Consider the following 22,658-nt stretch of genomic DNA (forward strand, 5'->3'; position numbering starts at 1 on the left):
TGCCGCCTCCTTCCCCACTTTGTGTCTCCTTCTCCCCCACTTTGTGCCTCCTTCTGTCCCCCTGTGTGCCTCCTGTCCTCTTTTGTGCCTCCTTCTGGCCCTCATGCCTTCTTCTGTCCTACTGTACCTCTTTCTGCCCCTCTGTGTACCTCCTTCTGTCCTCCTGTGCCATCTCTGTCCTTTGTACCTTATTCTGCCCCCCATTGTGCCTCCTTTTGTCCCCCATTCTGCCTCATTCTGTCCCCCTGTGTGCCTCATTCTGTCCTCCTTTGTGACTTCTTCTGACCCTCATGCCTCCTTCTGTCCCCCTGTACCTCCATATGTCCCCCCGTGTGCCTTCTTCCTTACATGTATTTTCTTACTTACATGCATTTTCTGGTGAAATGTTGCCGCAATAAGTAATTTCTGGTGAAACACTGCTGCATTACAATTATTTCCTGGTGAAACATTGCCGCATTATGGTTATTTCCTGGTGAAACGCTGCCTCATTAAGATTATTTTCATGGTGTGCGGGGCGCCATGGGGTCGGGGGGCGCCACAGGTTTTCTCGCCTGGAATGACAAAATGGCTAGAGGCACCCCTGGGATCAGTGACAAAACATCTTACAAAATGTGAAGTTGAAACTTTTATTAAACTGTTTAGATTTTCTGTGAATGGAGAATCTCCATAGAAATTTTGTTGCATGTCTTCATTAATATTTTTCTCCTTTGATGTTCAAAATGGGCACGCTTCCTTTTCGATATGTGACTTATAGGGAGTACTTGTAGTATAAATATGCTGATTAACCAAAATATTAAAACAGCCTGCCTAATACTATGTAGGACCCTTATGCTAGTAGTACAGTTTTCACCTTTTAGGGTATGGCCTCCACAAGTCCTCTGAAGGTGTCCTGTGTTATCTGGCATTAAGAAGTAGAAAGCACATGGCTACATAGTCCCATACAAAAGCTGCAATCCACTCTGTGTTCTGACACTTTTTTTCTCATGGCTGGCATTAACTTTTCAGCAATTTGTGCAACAGTAGCTTTTCTGAGGGGTCAAAACCAGGTGGGCTAGCCTCTTCTTCCTGCATAGTTCAGTGAGCCTAATGCTGGGAACACACAAATGTGTTTCTGGCGCTCGATTCTCCTCTAAGTCGTTTTTGCCGCTCGATTCTGCAGTCGATTCTCTTATCTTCTGCTCGTTTTTCTTATCTTTTTCCATTCACTTCTATCAGAAATTGAGCGGCGAAAGGATCGAAAGGGAGATCGGACATGTCGGAAAATATCTATCGAGCCATCTAAATGACTCAAAAACGAACCGTGTATTCCCAGCATTAGGCATTCATTGCCCTTCCTTGGTCCTCTTTTTGGTAGTTACTGCAGACTGAGAACATCCCAGTGGACCTGTTTGGAGAAGCACTGATAGAGGACTTTTTAAAGGGGGTCAAAAACAACTATACTTGTACATAAACAGAAAATATAACTGATTACAGTAAATAATAAAAAGAGTACATCAAAGGTACATAAAAGGTAAGTATAAAAATGTATTACATCTTATACATTATAAAGGTTCAAAAGTGTCAATAGTTGCTGACAAATCTCAGCTTTCCTTAAATTGGCCATTCATGCATCAATTATTCTGAAAGATTTCTGGCATAAATGGCCCATGCATGGCTAGCTATAAAGTTGGTCAATATTTAGCTATATACAAAAGGCAATAAATCAGCCATAATCGTAGTAAAATAACATACATTGCAATGCCAGTCATGTGGATGTTCCAGCTCCAGACCACTAATCTTTTGAAGTCTCTTTGATGATGGGTCGTTTTCTATTCCATAATTCATGAGATTAAATATTACAAACAAATTTTGACTACATATATTCTTTTTTTCTTGACCCTAATTTGTTGAAATACAAATACCCACCAGAGCAAGTGCAAAGGCATGGCTTAACACAATAATAGAAACCATCCCTCAGACACAAGATAATGTTTGACTGGGAATCAGGGTGGAGATTTGTTATTTGCTGAAGAGAGAGTAGTTGGAGTCTAATGCTACGTACACACATGCGACAACGATCGTTCGTTAAGAACGACGAACGAACTTTTAATTGATGAAAGAACGACCTAACTAAAGTTAGTTTTAAAAGGTGTGTAACGATCTGATCGTTAGAACGAACGTTACATCACAAAAAGCAACTATTGCGCCTGCGCATAAAAAAGAGAAGTTTCACGAAGAAATAGTGAAATGCGCATGTCAAGCCTAGTACGAACGATCGTTTCCAACGATGTACTACTTTTGCAAACGATCGTCGTTGGTTAAAATCCGCCGAGACAGAACTTTCTTTTGTAGCGATTTGGCTCGTTCGTCGTTTGCCTTAATAGTCGGTGGTTCGTTTTTTGTAACGATCGTCGTTGGTAAAGATCGGGGAACGATCGTTACAAACGACTATAGTCGCATGTGTGTACGCACCTTTAGCTGTGACTATAATGCTACGTACACACATGCGACAACGATCGTTCGTTGTCAACGACGAACGATCTTTTAATTGACGAAAGAACGACCAAAGTAAAGTTAGTTGTAAAAAGTGTGTAACGATCACATCGTTAGAACGAACGTTACACCACGTAAAAGCACTTAATGCGCCTGCGCATAAAATTGTAAAGTTCCTTGGAGAAAAAGTGAAATACGCATGTCCAGCCTGGTACGAACGATCGTTTCCAACGATGTACCACTTTTGCTAACGATCGTCGGTGGTAAAAATCCGCCAAGACAGAACTTTGTTTTGTAGCGATTTGCCTCGTTCGTCGTTTGCCTTAATAGTCGTTGGTTCGTTTTTTGTAACGATCGTCGTTGGTAAAGATCGGGGAACGATCGTTACAAACGACTATAGTCGCATGTGTGTACGCACCTCTAGTCCTAATGTGGACGTAGTGGAATTACACTAGTATCAGTATGTAGTTCTACTAACTTCAGAATCCCAGTTGAAGGATTATACAATGATCAGTGTTAAACATTAAATGGCACTCGTTAACTGGTTGTTATATTAGGTGGCAAGCAAACCCTCAGTTCTAAATAAAAGGCAAAGTGTTAGAAACAGAAACATGTGAAATGTAAGGATGGAAGCAACTTTAAAATGGGCAAAATTGTATATAAAAAAGCATGTTTTTTTTTTTTTATTACTTTAACCACTTCACTACCCTGGTAATTTTCACAGTTCAGCTCAGCTGTGATTACTTTGGCAATAACTTTATCAATAATTATCACAACTAAATTATCTATAGTTTTTTTTTCAGGGCAAATAAGGCTTTTTTTTGTGGCTATTTGTTATTAGTAATTACTGTACCTTATTTTCTATGCATTTTAAAAGGAAAGTAAGGAAAAAAGTGAAAAAATATACAATTTATCCACTTTCATAAATTATAGCTTTAATGTAAACAGTTCTATTGTGCATTAAACCCACACAATTTATGTGTCTATCCCTCCTGTTTATTTAAACAGTTCATTTGTTTTAATAATGTTGTTAGATGTAAAAATTAAAGGGACTCCGAGCAGTGCAGAAACTATGGAAAGATGCATATCATTTTTAAGCTCTCTTTCTCCTCTTTCCAATGATATATAAACCACCGCCCTACGCCTTTAAGTTTTCGTTATTTTCGCGAACGAAATTGCCGCGGCCGCAACTTCGGTCACGAAAATAGAAAAAACTAAAAGGCGTAGGGCGACGATTTAGGTGTCGTCAGAAAGAGAGCTTTAAAATAACCATCTTTCCATAGTTACATTGTATTACACAGGGCGACTTTTTCTCAAAGTCAGCAGCTCCATTCAGCAGAAAAAGTCGCCCTGTGAAATACAATGTAACTATGGAAAGATGGATATCATTTTAAAGCTCTTTTTCTCCTCTTTCCGGCGACACCTAAATCGTCCCCCTACACCTTTTAGTTTTCTCTATTTTCGCGATTGAAGTCGCGGCAATTTCGATCGCGAAAATAGCTAAAACTAAAAGGCGTAGGGTGGTGTTTTATATATCATTGGAAAGAGGAGAAAGAGAGCTTTAAAATGATATGCATATTTCCATAGTTTCTGCACTGCTCGGAGTCCCTTTAAGTATTGTAAACCATCTGCTACTGTCTGCTCCTAGAATGTGTATTTTACACTTGTTTACTAATCAACTCTGCCATTGAATTCCCTGAGAGGAGGAGAGAGGTTTGCAGTCATTCCTTTACATCTCTGTAGTGATGTTATCAGGTCAGAGATAAATAAACAGTGTTATCTAAGATTTTGTAGGAAGGGGAGTGCAGACACTTATTTTAACGTCATAGAGACGGACAGCAAGTGGTTAATCTTTGTTGAAAACTGCTTTATAAATGAATCCCATAACCTTGCTATCTGTTTTTGCATAGTTTTTGTAGTTTTAGTAAATGTTACCTGTTCATTGCTATTAGAGATGCTTTTTGTTCAAGCTTATACTGCTATAATTTATCTTGTGGGAACACTTTATGTGAACTGTTATGTGTTGGCATGCCTACTTATTTATGCACCTATGTATGTGTTTTTAATTTTTTCACCATTGTGTCACATCACTGACGTTAACATCATTGCCTTCTTTTCCATTGCGTGACTGATGATACGGTCTCATTGCCATGTGTTCCTGTTGCCCTGCCATGCATTGTCTGTTGTTGCCTTCCCCTCCAGTCTCCAACCTCCCCTTTCCAGGTTTGTTCTAACACCCACCATTTGACACACTCTCTGCCTGCCCTCCTATTAAGCTGAGCCAGCTTTGTTTTCTTTCCATTCCCATTTTTCTTCCAGCCACTTAACTCCTGGGATCTTCTCACACTTTCTTGGGATGGTGAACAGAATTCTGCTTTACTGCAGTCTGCCAGGTGCTTGGTCACACTTTGTCGGGTTCTGCTGGGTGTGGACTATTAACATAGCTTTCTTCTTGCAGACATAACCAGAGAGGAGATCGCTGGGGGCTGCAGAGCATGAGTAATAATTTACTTAACACACCACTACTGCATGAATAACCTATAGCTTGTTATATGTTTTTGTGTTATGTTTTCACTGTGTAAGAAAACCATTTATCCTGAAGTCTTAGTCATAAATTCACCGCATTTAACAATGAAAAATGCATCTGCCGCTTTTAGTCAGTCAGATAACTGAAAGTGATTGTTAGTGTTCTCCTTTAATTTCTTTGACAGGGCTGACATTGTGTTAAAGGACCACTACAACGTAAAAAGTAAGCAATTAAAAAGGAACGGACAGGTTTTGGATTAATCTATCTCCTCATCGGGGATTCTCCGGGTTTTGTTTTCAAAAGAATTTCCTGAATGGCATTTAAGTCTAACTGCCAAAATAGTGTGCAAGCGAGTAAGGAGGCCAGCTGCCGTTCAGGAAATGCTTTTGAAAACAAATCCCTGAGAATTGCCTATGAGATGGACTAGTCCAAAACCTGACAGTTCTCAGTTTTTAACTGCTTACTTCTTTCACTGTATTGGTCCTTTATGCTGGGATTACACGATACGTTTTTTTGCGTTCAATTCGGCACGCGATCTGTTAGCCATTCAATTTTCTGCCCGATTCTCTTATCTTCCACTCGTTTTTCGAATCTTTATTCCATTGACTTCTATAAGAAATCGAGCAGAAACGAATCGAGCAGAACATCGGACATGTTGGAATTTTATCATCGAAGGCATCTATTGGAACGATTCTTACAAAAAAAGTATTGTGTAATCCCAGCATTAAAGTACTTTTTTTTTTTCTCTTCAGAGCTGATATGCATGAATTACATTGAACACCCTCCCCCCCCCCCCCTTTCTCCACCTCAATACAATCAAGGTAGCACTTGCTCCATTCAAGGTTCACAGTTCTGCTGGTGGCATTCAGTAGACAGGAGGTGCTTCTTAGGGCCTGTTCACACTATATGCGTTCCTAGCCGTTTTCAGGGAACGCGTACTGGAACAAAAAACGCATAGAAACGGCTCCTAATGCTTTTGAATGGGCTAGTTCACATGTATGCGTATGAGACGCATACGTTTCTCATCCGCATTGCTGCACGCAGTTCTGTGCGATACGCATAGAAACGGACGCAATGAAAGTCTATGGACGCGTATCAAAAACGCGTACTATTGCGTTTTTAGCGTCCGTTTTCCTCTGCGGTTCCCATAATTCTTTTTTTCCCCTGGGTCACGTGTTTGTGCAAAACGCAATAGAAAATGCATTCAAACGCAAGAAAAACGCATGCGTTTTTCAACTTGCGTTTCTTTGAATTTATACGCGTTCTACAAACGCAGCAAGTATGAACAGGCCCTTACACTTCACATCTCCATTGTCATGGATGGCATAATGCATTTTGCCTCGTGCTGAGTGCTTTGTTTAGTAGTGGGTTCTTTGAAAGCAGTGATTTTATCGGAATCGGAACTTACTGCTGTTGCCTCTTTACTGCTCTGTTGGCGATGTGTCATGGTACCTAATCTTACATACAGTAAATTTGACATCAGTCTTTGTGGTAGAGTGTAGTTGTCTATGCTATGAGAATTGATTTGAAATGCTCATAAAAGGGAGAACACAAAGTGCTGTAGCTTGATTGATAAGAAGAGTAATCCCCCTGCCTTGTGGTAGAATGGCCATTGGCTTCTGAAGCACAGCGTTCCTTCCTACAAGTCTCAGATCAGAGGCTACTCTCATTCAGATTTTGTATGTTAAAGTTTTAAATATTTATATTTCATTTCCTATATTTTAAATAAGCTGTTGATGAGCAAAAAAGAAAAGTTTTTCATTGTTAATATTTATGACTCAGTACTTCAGGGTTGCCAATTATATCAGGAACAATTACGGTAACCATTTCTTTTATAATAAGCAACTCGTTCCTTATAAGCATTCTCATCATTTCAAATTATCGGCAGAGGTCTTCTCCTCTCTAAGTTGAAATCCTTTATTACCATAAAATGGTAACATACTGGGGTACGGTGATTTTTTTTTCTTGTAGTTAGATTTAGTTATTTTGCAGCCCCCCTCCGACACTTCTCTCTGCTCAAAGCCACTTTTTCTCTCTGTACCTCCGTTTGATGAAGCCTGTGCTGTAATACAGAACAGGCAGGTAGATACTTTAATCAGATGTTCAACTTTCTTATTCCTTACAGCCGACGCAGCTAACGGAGCGCCCTGCTTGTGTTAAGAAAGATTATTCCAATTTTATGGCATCTCTGAACCTGCGCAATCGCTACGCTGGAGAAGTAAGTAACATTCTCATGGCTTTATCTCAAATCTTTTTATAAACTCCTTCATTTTTTTGTGTTTGTAAAAGGATTTTGATCAATAATTGAAATAATTTATTAGCAGCTGTATGGAGTAAAAAGATATGCCGAGTAAAATGTTAATGTTTACAATGGCTGGGATTTTTGGGAGTTTGTGGGGTCAGTGGTGTTCGTGCTGAGGAATTCAGGGGTAAAATGTGGGGAATATTGGGTGATGGTGTTTTTCAGGCGTTCTCTCAGGTAGTTGCTATGTTTGGAAGAGGTTTATATGTGTTTGGTTGCAGTACTTCTGTTTTTTGTATTACTGCTATATATATTATTATGCTCCTGGCTTTTGTAAAGTATTTTTTTTTAATAATTTGATTTATTACTGTAGTCGCTGCAGCTTCCCTCTTATTTCATCCTTTCAGCCTTCCCTCTCCCCACTGTCTCACTGTGATGTAGAATGTGAAGCTGGCCAGGAAGTGTTAAAAAATTACATCCCTAGGCCATTATTTAAATGGACGGTGCTATTTTCTGTGGGCAGGTCTTGGCAGTGCCAGTTATGTGTGTTTGATGGTCAGAGCATTAAAAAGGTGGCACATTTCACAACAAGAGTGTGTGCCTTAAACACCAAGTGAAACCTGATATACCTGGCTTTGCAAACTTGGCCTAACTGGCTCAATCAAGCAGCATTGCTCATGCATGCAAATTTCCACTTGCTTTCCATGTGCCAGAATATGCAGGATCTTGCAACTAATGACACTGCAAAATTTTGCCCTGCGGGAATTGGTTCGCGCAACATTTAGCACTTATCCAGGGGTGCAGCAAGGAGGCCCATCGTGCCCCATCCAGGGCCGCCTCGCAGCACCCCTGGATAAGTGCTAAATGTTGCACAAAATCCCAGCAGGGCAAAATTTTGCAGTGTAATGAGTTGTAAGAACCTGCATATTCTGGCATGCAAAAGCAAATGCAAATTTGCATGAGCAATGCCTCTTGATTGAGCCAATCAGGCCAAGTTTGCAAAGCCAGGTATATCTGGTTTCACTTGGTGTTTGAGGCACACACTCTTGTTGTGAAACCTTTATAAACGTGGGCCATCATAGTTTATGTGAACAGGTGTACTGTTTCTGTCCTGCAGTGGCAGCCATGGCAATTGACACCGTTCTTAGTAAAGTGGAAAGGATAACATTTCCATTGGTAAAAGGCTTTAAATGAAGGGTGTGCATTTGCCATGTTACATTTGGCTGTAGATGCTTATACAGCAGGCACCGATTACAGTAAACAATATGTATATTTTTGTCTTTGGTGTCAGCCTTCTTCACAACAGGAAATGCACACAGTGGGGGTTAAAGGACAATTGTAGTGCGAAGAATATGGAGGCTGCCATATTTATTTCCCTTTAAACAAACCACTTGCCTGGCAGTCCTGCTGATCTATTTAGCTGCAGTAGTGTCTGAATAACACCAGAAACAAGCATGCCACTAATATTGTCAGATCTGTAAAAGTATTGGAGGCAAAGGATCAGCAGGATAAGTCGAGCAACTAGTATTGCTTAAAAGAAAATCAATAAGGTAGCCTTCATATACTTATCGCTTCAGTTGTCCTTTAATTTACAGAAGAGGGTATGCAGTGAAGTGAAACTCTAACTTCACTGCAGTTTAGTGCATTTATCCTTTAGTCAATTGTGACTCGTATATCTGCTTGCCTGCTGTCATTTCTTAAGCTACGTACACATATGCGACAACGATCGTTCGTTGTGAACGACGAACGATCTTTTAATTGAGGAAAGAACGATCTAAGAAAAGTTAGCTTTTAAAAGTGTGTAACGATCTGATCGTTAGAACGAACGTTACATCAAGTAAAGCAACTATTGCGCTTGCGCATCAAAATGAAAAGTTCCATGGAGAAATAGCGAAATGCGCATGTCAAGCCTAGTACGAACGACCATTTCCAACGATTAACTACTTTTGCAAACGATCGTTGTTGGAAAAAATCCGCCAAGCTAGATTGTTCGTTTTTAACGATCTAGCTCATCCGTCGTTAGACTTAATGGTCGTTGGCTGCTTTTTTTTAAACGATCGTCGTTTGAAACGATCGGGGAACGATCGTTTCAAACGCCCATAGTCGCATGTGTGTACGCACCTTTAGATAGATTTAAAGCTACCGTATGTGTGTTGTTTCTGGTATGTAAAGCAGATCACTCTGGGTTTGTTATCCTGATAGGTTGCTGGAATGATTGAATTCTCTAATGCCACTGGTCGCACATCCGACCTGAACAAGCTCATGATGAAACACTTGGGCAATGCTTTGGACTCGGGACAGCCAGAGGCATACACCCAGGTTTTGTTCAAGCTGACAGCCTTGCTTATCAGCAGCAAAGGTAGTAAGTATGCTGCAGTACTGAATATTCAGGGTGCCAAAATCATTGTATATGAATGTGACTATGTTTCTCCGTACAGAATGTGATCTTCAACTTCTTCACCACCTCTGTTGGGCTCCACTTCGTATGTTCACTGATCATGGTATGGAGACCGCCATCGCATGCTGGGAATGGCTTCTGGCTGCTAAAAATGGAATTGAAGTGCCGGTAAGGTCTCAAGTACATGCATATTCTTCTAATCTGTCTGTCTATGAGATGGCTGTGTTTGCAATTGTAAGCACTGCAAAGTACTGCATTGCGTTCTAGAAACAGAAGGTAATTGCAGGTAATCCATTCTAACACATGTCCAAAAACAAGGTGAAGTTGAGGCCCGTTTCCACTACAGCGAATCTACTTGCGTTTTCTGCATGCAGATTTGCATAACCCATTATCGTAAATGGGCCTGTTTCCACTTGTCCGGAATTGTGTGCGGTTTGTTCTGCAGAAAAAATCTGCACAGCAGACCCATCAGAATTCGCTCGCCGCACACACGCATGCGATTCGTCGGTAATGCAGCTAATAGGAAAATCACAAGTGTTTTAGTCTTGCAGTTTTCCATGCGTTTTGTTTAAAAACCCATGTCAATGCATACCGGCGTTGACATGGTTAAAATCGCATAGCGCAAATTGCGAATTATTCCGCGTGAAAATACGCATACAAACACGAACGAATCCGCAACCGCATGTGAATTCGTTCACACGGTTTCCGCATCAGAATTGTGCCGCAGTAGTGGAAACGGGCCCGAATACTTAACTGGAAAACCATTCATTTTCATAACTTACACTTACAAGTATATTCAAGCTGGAATAAATACCACTGTAGGTTTTACGCTTTATCGGTGCTATGCACATCCGCTGGCAGGGGCAGAAAGAAATTTGATTGGCTCTCCTTATTATTCTTTGGAAACCAGAAGTGAGGAAGACCTCTTTGCTAACTACTGTTTGACTGTTCTGCTGATCTACAGCCTGTAACATTTCCTGAGTCACTGTCTCAGAGCCAGTATACAGTTGAGGTTTCTTACCCCACTGGCTGGTTCTAGTGGTGTGTCACCGGCTAGACTGAGTACAAAGAATGAGCACAAGAGCCAGGCAGAGAGCATTTTTAATACATAACATTATGGTACCTTTTTGTATTCTCTTACTTGAGTCATCCTTTAAATGAGGGATCATGGTGGTGCCGCTTACCACTGCTCTTGGCCACGACCCCGGAATGACGACGCTGCAGCTCCGCTCTCTCGTTGTAAGGGGTAAGGGGTGGCAGAGAAGGGGCAGTAGGAGGCAGTGCAGAGTACATACAGGTTGGGAAGGGGAGTCCTGAACGCCTGAGATGGCTTGGTGCAGGAATTCCTCTACTGAACAGAATGCCCCAAGGGAGCTGAAAGGACACAGAGGTATGTGATTATATGCCTAACATGCCTCTGTGTCCAAAATCATTATACATATGCCGCCTCAGGTACACTTTAAACCAGCGCTGGGCAAACTATGGCCACGGGCCGTATCTGGCCTGCATGCGCTGTTACCGACAGGCGGTCTCATTACTCTCCTCCCTCCCTGCAGAGTTACGGGCATCAGGAGATTTGAAACTCACCTCGATTACCGCGTCGCGCCTCCATGGCAACAGGACGTCACATGACGTGACGTCACATGACGTGACGTCAGGATGTGCCAGCCTGTAATACGGGAATCGGTGATCGAGACGAGTTTCAAATGCCTGCCGCCCGTTCAACTCTGCAGGGAGGGTAGGGGGATGGAATTTAAGGAATGCAGCCCAGGCCGCTTAAAGTTTGCCCAGTCCTGTTGAAACCATACCAGTTGACTGGTGTCTTGCTGATCTCTTGGGCTGCGGTAATGCCTGAATCACACACCTGAAATAAGCATGCAGCTATTCCAGTCAGAAACTTCCGATCTGTATGCTTGTTCAGGGTCTATAGCTGAGTGTATTAGAGGCTGATGATCAGCAGGACAGCCAGGTAATGTGCATTGTTTAAAAGGAAATAAATATGGCATCCTCCATATCCCTCTCGGTTCAGGTGGGGAAACTATTACCAACTAAAACTAGGGTTGTAATCTTAGCAGCAGCACCACCTTCTCTGCTGCACTTAGTATTTTTGCTAATTTAAAGCAATAGTAAATGTAAATTACATTGTTTAAAACCAATTATCACATACTACAATTAAATATATATTTGTCAAGGGGTACTTGTGATAATGTTTATTTTGCTAGGGGGTACTTGGTGAGTATAGGGCTTTAAAAGGGGTACATACCAATAAAATGTTGAGAAACACTGCTCTAGTGCAGAACCTTGAATATGGTGGGGGTGTGGCTGCAGTCAAAGCTCCATCGGGAGAAGCCCCAATACATTGGTTGTTATCTAGAAGGCAATACTGAATTACTGATACCTTTACTAAAACATAGTAATTGCGTTGTATGTGAGGAGTTTAGTGCATATTTGTGGATGAAAAATACTATTTGCAATCTAGCAAAATCCAGACCCAACAACCTTGAATAACCCCTTTCCGTGTTGGTGTGTTTTTATAACTGTTAAATGACAGTTGCTGTGAATTACTGAGAATGATTTTGTTACTGTGACAGTTCATGCGAGAGATGGCTGGAGCCTGGCAGATGACTGTAGAGCAGAAGATTGGGCTGTTTGCTCCTGAGCAGAAGGAAGCCGATCCACTGGCTGCTTCAGAGCAGAGCCAGCCACATCCATGTCCACCTGAAGTCAACCCGCACTATATATGGATTGATGTAAGTTACCTTAATTAAGCAAACTTACATAATATTGTAACCATAAGCACCAACTCAGGAATTACTTGTCATTGTTTTCTTAACTCCAGATTGATGAAAGATTACATCATTACCTCGGATTGGTTGTTTTGAGTTAATACGTAGTGTTTTTTTAGAGTTAATACCTTTTTATGTGTTGAAATTAATAATACTCCAAAGTAACTGTATATAGAGTAAATTGCTTATGTCAATTAAAAGTGGAGCTTTAACCAAGGTTCAAATCTGATCTTTAGCTGATACCCCCTTTCCCTCAAGAAAGCTTTTTTTTTTTTTTTTTTTTTAAATGGTTCATCAGGGACATCTGTATATGGCTGATATTGTGGTAAAACTCCTCCCACGATGTAATATTATGACCATGGTCCTGACAGTTTGCTGCCTGTGAACCTCAATGCATTGTAGGAAATAACTTGTTCCAACTGCCAAGCAAGCAATATCTCCCTCTGTGCATACAACTCTCAGTAACGAACATTCTGCACAGGTCACCTTGCAGAACCAAAGATGTCATCACCTGTGATACATTTCAGAATGTACATCAGAGAGATGAAAGATTTTACAATGAGTAAACACTGACTAAATAATATGTAAATTAATATTGTAAAGAAATAAGCAATTTTATTAATTATTTTCACTACAGTTCCTCTTTAAGGGCTTGCTAACGTTATGGAAGGTGCACTGCTGTGTGACACTCTGCACATATAGTGTGTGATAGGGAAGAGCAACAGACACTGCATGCACTGCAACAATGTCTGTCAATCCCAGGCGTTCAGAGACCCCAATTATGCCAAACACTGCACTTTAGCACCCAAGTTAGCGGACAGGGTCATCGTAACTGCAAAGCTTCCTCCTTCAAGCTTGGAAGGAGGAAGCATCAGAGTCAAGCGAAGCAGGATGAGGACCACAACTCCATGACGCTGTCCGCTAGCTTGGGTCCTGAAGTGCGTTGTTCAGCATAATTCGGGTTTTAGAATACAGGATCCTGAATTCAAACACCTTCATTATATAACGTGAATGGATCCTTATGCAAGAGGTACAGTGCTAAGATGAAGCTGGCAGAGAAATGTATTTTTATTTTCTTATACATGTAGCGTTTTACAAAGGTTCCTTTTATTGTGTGCCTGGAAACTTTACCCATCATGCTTTGTGTTTTCTGTTTAGTTCCTAATGCAGAGGTTTGAAATTGCCAAGTACTGCAGCTCAGACCAAATTGAAATATTCTCCAGCCTGCTGCATCGCTCTCTATCGTTGAACATTGGAGGTTCTAAGGGCAGCATTAACAGACATGTGGCAGCTATTGGATCCAGGTTCAAGTAAGTCATTTTATTCATATATTTTTAGACAGAAAAACCTTTTTGAACAATTGAACTTTCGGGTGAGATTGTATTGGTGGGTGATCCCAACTACTCTTCTCCCCTCTTGATGGACTGCAGATACAAACTCCCCGCCTGCAGCTATGTCTCCCATCATATTATACAATGGTAGGGTTCAGCAAATGGCTTACTAGTTAATAATGGGTGGTGAGGAGGTTATTAGCAACATGTGCTCAGATGTGACTCTGTAGAGGGACCCGCATGTCCACCAACCCTTCCAAGCGCTAGCAAGAAAACAGCTGGTGAACAGCAGCAGCCAGAGCAGCTGACAGGTGGTTTATTCACCGCCCTCAGCCTCCTGTGGAATTGAGCCCCAGGGAAATGACTTATCATTAGTAAGGAGCAAAAAATTCTTCCACATTCACTTCACCAGGGAAGCAAAAGTTCAGACTATCAAATCACTAAAGAATTCATACAGTTACAAGTTGATTGGATAGAAGCTGTAATTTGCTAATCTTGGGTTAGGCTAATGGGCACATGAGTAAACTTTTGCTAATCATTTGGTCAGTAATAGATTGTGCTCTGTACTCGGTGCTTCCTGAAGTGCTGATGAGACCTGCAGAGGGATGATAAGCAGTGCATACAAGCAATTTAGAACAAGACGGAAAGGAAACACTATAGAAGCAGTGAATGACATTTAGATTCACAATTTTTCAAAGATCTGCACACACTACAGCTAATGTATTCTATAAACACATATATAAGTGTATACTTGGATAACTAAAAAAAAAACTATGCTTGAAATATTGGTGTCATCTAATATTTTAATGGACACTGGGCCAGTTTAAAGAAACACTGAGGTGAGTCTAAATTTCCTTTTTTAACATGCAGTTATGTGAAGCAGTATAACCCCTGCTAAAACGCCGCTATTCCGCGGCAAAACGAGGGGTTAATACCCCCTAAATACCCCCTGCAAAATCCACAACTTTCTTGGTCGTGGACTTAGCTGCTCATGGAGGCAGAGCTATGAGCCGCAGCTCTGCCTCCATGCGCGTCAATCGTCGCACGGATCTCCGCCTCTCCCCCGCCCCTCTCTGTGAAGGCAGATTGAGAGGGGCGGGGGAGAGGCGGCGATCAGCGGGGATTGACACGTTGAGAGGCAGAGCTACAGGGCTTAGCTCTGCCTCTTCAGGAAGCGCTCCCCGGGCATTTGGGGGGTAAAAACCCCTCATTTTGCCGCGGGGTAGCTGCGGTTTAGCAGGGGTTATAGTGATTGACATAACTACAAGTTAAAAAAGGGAATTTAGACTCACTTCAGAGTCTCTTTAAGGGTAAGACAGACCTGAACTTTTTCATCTCTTGTTTTTTTTAGCCTTTCTTTTATACACTCCTTTTGTCTTTTCCCGTTTTTTGAGATTTGTTTACAATGTTCATCATTATCATGTACTGGTGAAATAGTCTACTCTATACCTGCAGGTTGTAAAGTGTAGAGTATACCTGCCTAAATATCCATATTTATTTACATTAAATACAGTCAGCGCAGGTGAAGTAGGTTTGACAAGGAATATGTACATGTTCAGATGGCACAAAAATATAATAAGCAGGTAAACTTTTTCTTCATTGAAAAACCTCACCAGGATATATGGGCAGGGGCAAATCCAGGATTTCCAAGGGGGGGATTCCCGAAAGCGGCGTGTGGGCGTGGCCAAAACATGGTGTGGGTGGAGCTAAATACTAGCAGTTTCTAGGCTAAATTGCACCCAGGGTGAGGACGTAAAATGCGCCCCCAACGTGGAGACAGGTATAGGTGCCCGCAGTATAGGTAGCCAGCTATAGGTCCCCCCCCCCAGTATAGGTAGCCCATATATAGATGAATGCTTACCTGCAAAAAAGTGCAGACCCCACTCATGGGATACAAATACACAATGAGCACACATACAACCTGTCTACCACTTGGAGGATGTTAGTTTCCACTAACAAGCTTGCAATGCAATTTGTTAGGTACTCGTCCCTCCCACTGTCGAAGTCTTTCCTCCATGGGAGGGGACCTAACACTAACTAAATCCTACCTATGCATATGCATAGCCTGGGCGCGCTACCAGTAAAATTAAGAATTGCGCAGAAAAAGTGGGATCAGCGCATCACCAGGCCGCCTCCGAATGGCCTCAGCTCAGAGATGCGCTGAGCCCCCCCAGAGACTACAAACGCACCTTGAACCCAAACAGAGGCTCAGAAATGAACAGCGCTACTTAAAAACAGATGAATGTAGTCTCTGGGGGGGCTCAGCGCATCTCTGAGCTGAGGCCATTCGGAGGCGGCCTGGTGATGCGCTGATCCCACTTTTTCTGCGCAATTCTTAATTTTACTGGTAGCGCGCCCAGGCTATGCATATGCATAGGTAGGATTTAGTTAGTGTTAGGTCCCCTCCCATGGAGGAAAGACTTCATCGACAGTGGGAGGGACGAGTACCTAACAAATTGCATGCAAGCTTGTTAGTGGAAACTAACATCCTCCAAGTGGTAGACAGGTTGTATGTGTGCTCATTGTGTATTTGTATCCCATGAGTGGGGTCTGCACTTTTTTGCAGGTAAGCATTCATCTGGTTTTAAGTAGCGCTGTTCATTTCTTTGCTATGTTTGATTTAATTCTGGTCAGCTGCTCCCACTTGTTAGTTTTTCTTTGGTGTATATGCAGAGCCTCTGTTTGGGTTCAAGGTGCGTTTGTAGTCTCTGGGGGGGGGCTCAGCGCATCTCTGAGCTGAGGCCATTCGGAGGCGGCCTGGTGATGCGCTGATCCCACTTTTTCTGCGCAGGTAGCCCATATAGTTGCCCCCAGTATAGGTTAGATAGGTATATGCCCCCAGTATACATTAGATAAGTAGATGCCCAGTATAGATTAGATAGGTATATGCCCCCCCCCCCAGTATAGATTAGATAGGTATATGCCCCCCAGTATAGATTAGATGGTTATATGCCCAATATAGATTATACTGGGGGGCAAATACCTATCTAATCTATACTGGGCATATACCTATCTAATCTATACTGGGGGGCATATACCTATCTAATCTATACTGGGGGACATATACCTATCTAGATTAGATAGGTATATGCCCAGTATAGGTTAGATAGGTATATGCCCCCCAGTATAGGTTAGATAGGTATATGTCCCCCAGTATAGGTTAGATAGGTATATGTCCCCCAGTATAGATTAGATAGGTATATGTTCCCAAGTATAGGTTAGATAGGTATATGCCCCCCCAGTATAGGTTAGATAGGTATATGCCCCCCAGTATAGGTTAGATGGGTATATGCCCCCCAGTATAGGTTAGATGGGTATATGCCCCCCAGTATAGATTAGATAGGTATATGTCCCCCAGTATAAGTTAGATAGGTAAATGTCCCCCAGTATAGATTAGGTGGAGGAAGGAGCCCCTGTGTGGGGAGAAGGTTGCCCTGGGGAGAAAAGACAATAAAATGATGGAGGCGCCAGCCGCGCCAATAAGGGATGCAGGAGCCGGTGGCTTTATTCCTCGCTCCCTCCCTCCCTCTGAATGCCCCCACCTGCTGTGAATGTGTGCCCGGCTCCCCCATGAGTGTGTGCGCAGCGGAGCGGTAGGTCCTCTTACCGCAGATCAGGCGCATCGGCAACTGGAGTCTCCTGCTTCCTGTTTACCATGACGTCACAGGAAGCAGAGAGACTAGTTGCCGGTGCACCTGATCTGCGGTAAGAGGACCTACCACTCCGCTGTGCACACACTCATGGGGGAGCCGGGCACACATTCACAGCAGGTGGGGGCATTCAGAGGGAGGGAGGGAGCGAGGAATAAAGCCACCGGCTCCCGCATCCCTTATTGGCGCCTCCATCATTTTTTTTCTCTCTTCTCTCCCCAGCCGGCCGGGCCATGCGGCAGCCCCACTTCCGGTCTCGGTGCAGGGGGGGGGGGGTGTTCCAGACACCCTGAACACCCCCTTCCGTACGCCACTGATGGGGGGACTCTGGTAGCATGGGATTCCATAGATAATCTTTATACGCTTGGATATATGTTGGGGATCATGGTCTTGTTGAAGGATCAAGATGACACCAGTTACAAATAGTCCAGATAGATTGCAAATCTGCTTTTCACTTGATGTAAGTCACATTTTTCTTTCCTGTAAAACAACCCTTACTCATAAGGTTTGAACCTAAGGTTTCAGACTTTGACTCATCTGTCCAGCGAACTTTTTTGTCCACTTCTGGTTGCAGACAGGTGATCATGTCTCATTTCTGCTTCCTGAGTAGGCTAAAACAGAAAGCAAATGAGACAGAAACATGAGTACAACCATCCATGAGTACAACCATCCAATCAGAGACTTGCTTATCAGTTACAAGATTCTTTATCTACCTATTATCCTCAAACAGATTTTCTGTAGGTATGGTGAACCTATCATCTCTACAGAATCAATGTTGTTTTCTTTCAAAGCAAGAATTAGGCATATATGAATCAATATAATTCAGTTAATCCTGATGTGGGGTTTCTGTGGATATGTCTTCATTAATGATGTGGCAAATTTTCTTGTCATTGTTTTGTATTTATTTAGGTTGCTGACTCTTGGGTTATCATTACTACATGCAGATGTGGTCCCAAATCCCACCATTCGTAACGTTCTTCGAGAAAAAATATATTCCACATCATTTGATTATTTCAGGTACATTCCTGTAGTATATATTATTATTGTGTATGTACAGTACGAAGCACTAACATCTTCTGCAGGATCTCATAATCTAATCCCTACTATGGTATACATGCTAGAGGGTTCTTGGGGGAGGCGATCAGTCAGGGCTGTCTCTACCAAGAAGCTAGCGTGTGTATGGTGGCCCTAATGTTTTGGCTTGCAGGATCATCTCATCCAAGCGCAGGCCAAGGTTGTTATTCTACTGCTTACCCCTTCTAGTTTGTTGTGCCTTGCACCATCAGCCCATCCCCTGCACCCCCATAGCAACAAAAATATTTGCATCACTTAACCCTAAAATGTCACGAGTGGGGATTAATTACCGATCCCTGCAGATGATCGTAAAGGCCTGTTTTGATGGAAATTAAGTCACATATTAGAATGTGTTTGGTATGTGGGAGGAAAATGGGTTATGTAAGGTGCAGGCAATTGTTTATATTTTCTGGTTGGGTTCGATGAACAACCCAACTAACTATGTAACATACTGTACATGCAGTTAGATCCTGTTTCCACTAGGACCAAATCTGTTCCCAATCTGCAGCGGTTTTTCGGCAGGTGAATTAGATGGGGAAGCACTGCATATATTCGTCAATGGCTTGCTATCCAAATTGCATTGTGGTGCAATTGTGGGCTGCATGCTGCAATTTCTTGCACATATGGCTAAGTGATTCGGATATGTACTCTCATCACTGCACATCCTGCTAGACACGCAAGCTCTGTGGAAACCAGCCCTTAATGTCTTGGCTGTGATTCACGCCTGAAATATTAGTGCTGCAAGATAAGAGTGCAAGCTATCTGGCCACCATGATGCCCATATGATATCATGAAATCATATAAAATTGTGTATCTATTCTTGGACAGCTCTCCGCCGAAATTTCCCACGCAAACCGAGAAGCAGCTGCGGGAAGATATTAGCATCTTGATCAAATTTTGGACTGCAATGTTTTCTGACAAGAAGTACCTTACAGCTAATCAGCTGGTTCCTCCAGGTAAGCCTGCTGTAGTGCACACTGATCATGCACAGTGCTCTTTATTTAGCATTCATTTCAAACTGATTGAAGAGCCCTAAAATTGCTGCAGCTGCTTTATTTGTTTCATCCCTTTCCAAGCTACATAAATCAGCACAAATTTGCATTGACATGGAATTATTAGCCATCCCTACTCATTATCTTTGAGAAACCCAACTGAATTGCTTAAAGTAAACCTGAGACCAATTGGAGTAAAGGATTTTTATTTACCTGGTGCTTCCTCCAGCCTCCTGAAGTCCGTCTGCTCCCTTAATGTCCTTCCAGTTCCCTCTTGCTGCTGTGAAGTCCATGATCCAGCTCGGTTGCAGGCCACTGCTTATGCGTGATCTCTACCGTGCGCACCACCCAAATCTGCATCCGTAGCCAGAAACATTTTGCACAAGCGCAGAATGCTCCCTGCAGTGGGGCCGACAGCGGAACAACAGAGTGGACTGGGAGGACATCAAGGGAGAACCTATGGACTACGGGGGGCTGGAAGGAGGCTCGGGTAAGTAAAAATATCTTTTTATCAAAGAGCACTTATATGCAATGACAACCAGTGGATTCTGAAAAAAAAATGCATGAAGCTACCAGAATGAGGACATCAGGGCAGATGGATAGATAGATCATTCATTTAGTACAAGCGAGGAAACAAATGTACTGATGGTTTTTACTGTACAATATGTTCCCCCTTCTATAGATAATCAGGATCCTTCTGTGAACAGCTTGTCTGTAATGGTGGACGTCGCTCGTAGCAATTTGGATGTGACCGTGGGATCTCGACAACAGACCAATCAAGGGTGGATCAATACATACCCCCTATCAAGTGGCATGTCTACCATCTCTAAAAAGTCAGGTGTGGGAATCGTTCTATTCATTTAGATCGGCCAGAAAGCGATCAGAAAAATCAATGCATGGTTGGCCAGCTAAAATGTATTACTTTCTGGGCACTGTAACCTATTCTGTGGTCAGAATGTATGCTTTTCAAAAAGGTAAAGAAAGCTTCTGCTCTTTACAGGGCTGGCAAAGAAAACAAACCGAGGAACACAACTCCACAAATACTACATGAAAAGGAGAACCTTACTTCTGTCTCTCTTGGTAACAAATCTTTTTGCAAAATATTGATTATTTATATTTTTAGGTATGCCCCCTCCTGTGTCTATATAGCTAATATCTGCAAGGGCTAGAAAATGAGCACAGAGTACATTGCTTCTATGTTGGTTCTCTTCTGGTTTACAGATTCAAATTCTCATACACGTGCTAGATCGTTCTCGTCGGAAGGTGGCTGGCCTGGCTGCCTCTGCCATAAATCTAGCATGTGTACAGTGGCCCCTGATCCTTCCCACTCCTTGCTGAGAGGTCCAAACTGCCGGACCATCTTGTCCAAGCACAAGCTGAGAGCATTGTTCTCCTTATTCCATACCTCCCAACTTTTTGAGATGAGAAAGAGGGACAGTTAAGCCACTCCCTGATCACGGCCCCATCACACCCCTAGTCACGCATACCATAAAGATTTCATAAGAAAAATATGTTGTTTTATAATTCAAACCACACTGATCCTTTCTATCCTGGTTCATTCTCCTTCATATTAACATTTTAAAATTAGTAATATATCAATTTAAAGGATGGGAATAAAGTCAATAGAGTCAATCAAACACATTTATTAGTTGATAAATATATATATATATTTACATAGAAAGATGGACAAAGTTCTGACAGAGGGACAGATGAGGAGGAAAGAGGGACAGATCTGTCAAAGAGGGACTTTCCCTCCAAAAGAGGGACAGTTGGGAGCTATGTTATTCCTCCCACTCTGTTGTGCATCACCCATCCTTCCTGCTCCTTAGCAACAGAACATGTCACTAGCATGTAGGTCAGTACATAAGTGAAGCTCAGTGCCCATGATTGACACTTTGCATTAAGCAATCTGATACATTTGTATTGTTCGATTAAATTGCTGAAAACCCTATCAATCCATTGTTTTACGCAGGCTACAGAGATTGACCGCTTAACCACGTGGTACAATCCCCTTTCTTCTCCTGAGTTAGAGCTGGATCAGACAGGAGAGGTTAGTGTGGCGAACTGGAGATCAAAGTACATCAGCCTGAGTGAGAAGCAGTGGAAGGACAATGTGAACTTGGCCTGGAGCATTTCCCCTCACTTGGCAGTCCAGTTACCTTTGCGGTATGTATTGCGCCTGTATCGGAATACTATGGTTGTACCAGTGCTGGAGAACTTGCAGTAACAAAAACGTTGAGTGGCGTAGATGTTCATCTTGTATGGATTAACAGACCTCAATGTTATGGTTCTGAAGAGAAACTTTAAAGCCATTAAGAGTGAAAATCTTTAAAGTGCAGGATAAAAGTCTTATTTCGCATAGAAGAATATGGACTTCTAAGCTAACTCACTATGCTCATTATTTTACTGTTTATTTTGGCTCCACATGTCTTTCACCCATCTCTGTTTTCTCTGCAGTTACCTAATTAGTGTAACGTCTCACTCTAAATCCATTATTCAATACTGATCTGGATCTGAAGAATGGAGACTGAATCTTTTACGCCTGTTTTATAATAATCACATACTGAACTCAGCTGTTTTTTTCCCGTGTTGACATTGAAGGACAGCCAAGGTGAAAATAAACTGATGAGAAAAACAATTGTATCTATCCTCGGTCTCCTAAAATATCCTTTTTGGATATCCTACAGTTTTGTTTTATATTTAAATCTAGTTTTTAAGTTTTTACTGTTTCATTGTTTCTGCTCAATGACGCCTTCATTGAAGTGTGCTAGAGCTCAAATCTATGAATTATTTACTCTTTTTAGCTCTTTCCTGCTCTCAAAAGCCATTTACTGACCGGAAAGTGTTTAATGGCTGTAATTACATATCAGAGAGGGTTATGCTATAGTCTGACCCAATCCGACCTGGGCTGAAACTGTCACTTGCATACCTGATGTTTAAAGGACAACTGAAGTGATAAATATATGGAGGCTGCCATATTTATTTCCTTTTATACAATTATACAATACCAGTTGCCTGGTACCTGATCACACCTGATCAGCTGCATGCTTGTTCAGGGTTTATGGCTAAAACTATTAGCGGTAGGTGAATAGCAGGATAGCCAGGCAACTGGTATTGCTTTAAAGGAAATAAATATGGCAGCCACCATATACCTCTTGCTTCAGTTGCCCTTTAACTTTTTTCAGG

General features: G+C 42.1%; 1 protein-coding gene across 5 annotated transcripts in view; it reads left to right on the forward strand.

Annotated features, from left to right (window-relative positions):
- Positions 1-22,658, forward strand: part of LOC137522841 (phosphatidylinositol 4-kinase alpha) — a 179,153-nt gene that overhangs the window by 126,241 nt on the left and 30,254 nt on the right. For 2 of the 5 annotated variants that reach the window (XM_068242974.1, XM_068243003.1), the window contains exons 30-40: positions 4,675-4,695; positions 7,125-7,217; positions 9,444-9,603; positions 9,680-9,807; positions 12,231-12,389; positions 13,584-13,735; positions 18,316-18,423; positions 19,309-19,436; positions 20,155-20,310; positions 20,473-20,552; positions 21,445-21,638. In XM_068242974.1, the coding sequence (XP_068099075.1) occupies positions 4,675-4,695; positions 7,125-7,217; positions 9,444-9,603; positions 9,680-9,807; positions 12,231-12,389; positions 13,584-13,735; positions 18,316-18,423; positions 19,309-19,436; positions 20,155-20,310; positions 20,473-20,552; positions 21,445-21,638 (1,379 nt within the window). The remainder of the gene's footprint in view (positions 1-4,674; positions 4,696-7,124; positions 7,218-9,443; positions 9,604-9,679; positions 9,808-12,230; positions 12,390-13,583; positions 13,736-18,315; positions 18,424-19,308; positions 19,437-20,154; positions 20,311-20,472; positions 20,553-21,444; positions 21,639-22,658) is intronic. The other 3 variants (XM_068242980.1, XM_068242988.1, XM_068242996.1) reach the window with 3 other exon arrangements.

The sequence above is a fragment of the Hyperolius riggenbachi genome, chromosome 1 (assembly GCF_040937935.1).
Source record: "Hyperolius riggenbachi isolate aHypRig1 chromosome 1, aHypRig1.pri, whole genome shotgun sequence".
In the NCBI taxonomy this organism is placed as follows: domain Eukaryota; kingdom Metazoa; phylum Chordata; class Amphibia; order Anura; family Hyperoliidae; genus Hyperolius; species Hyperolius riggenbachi.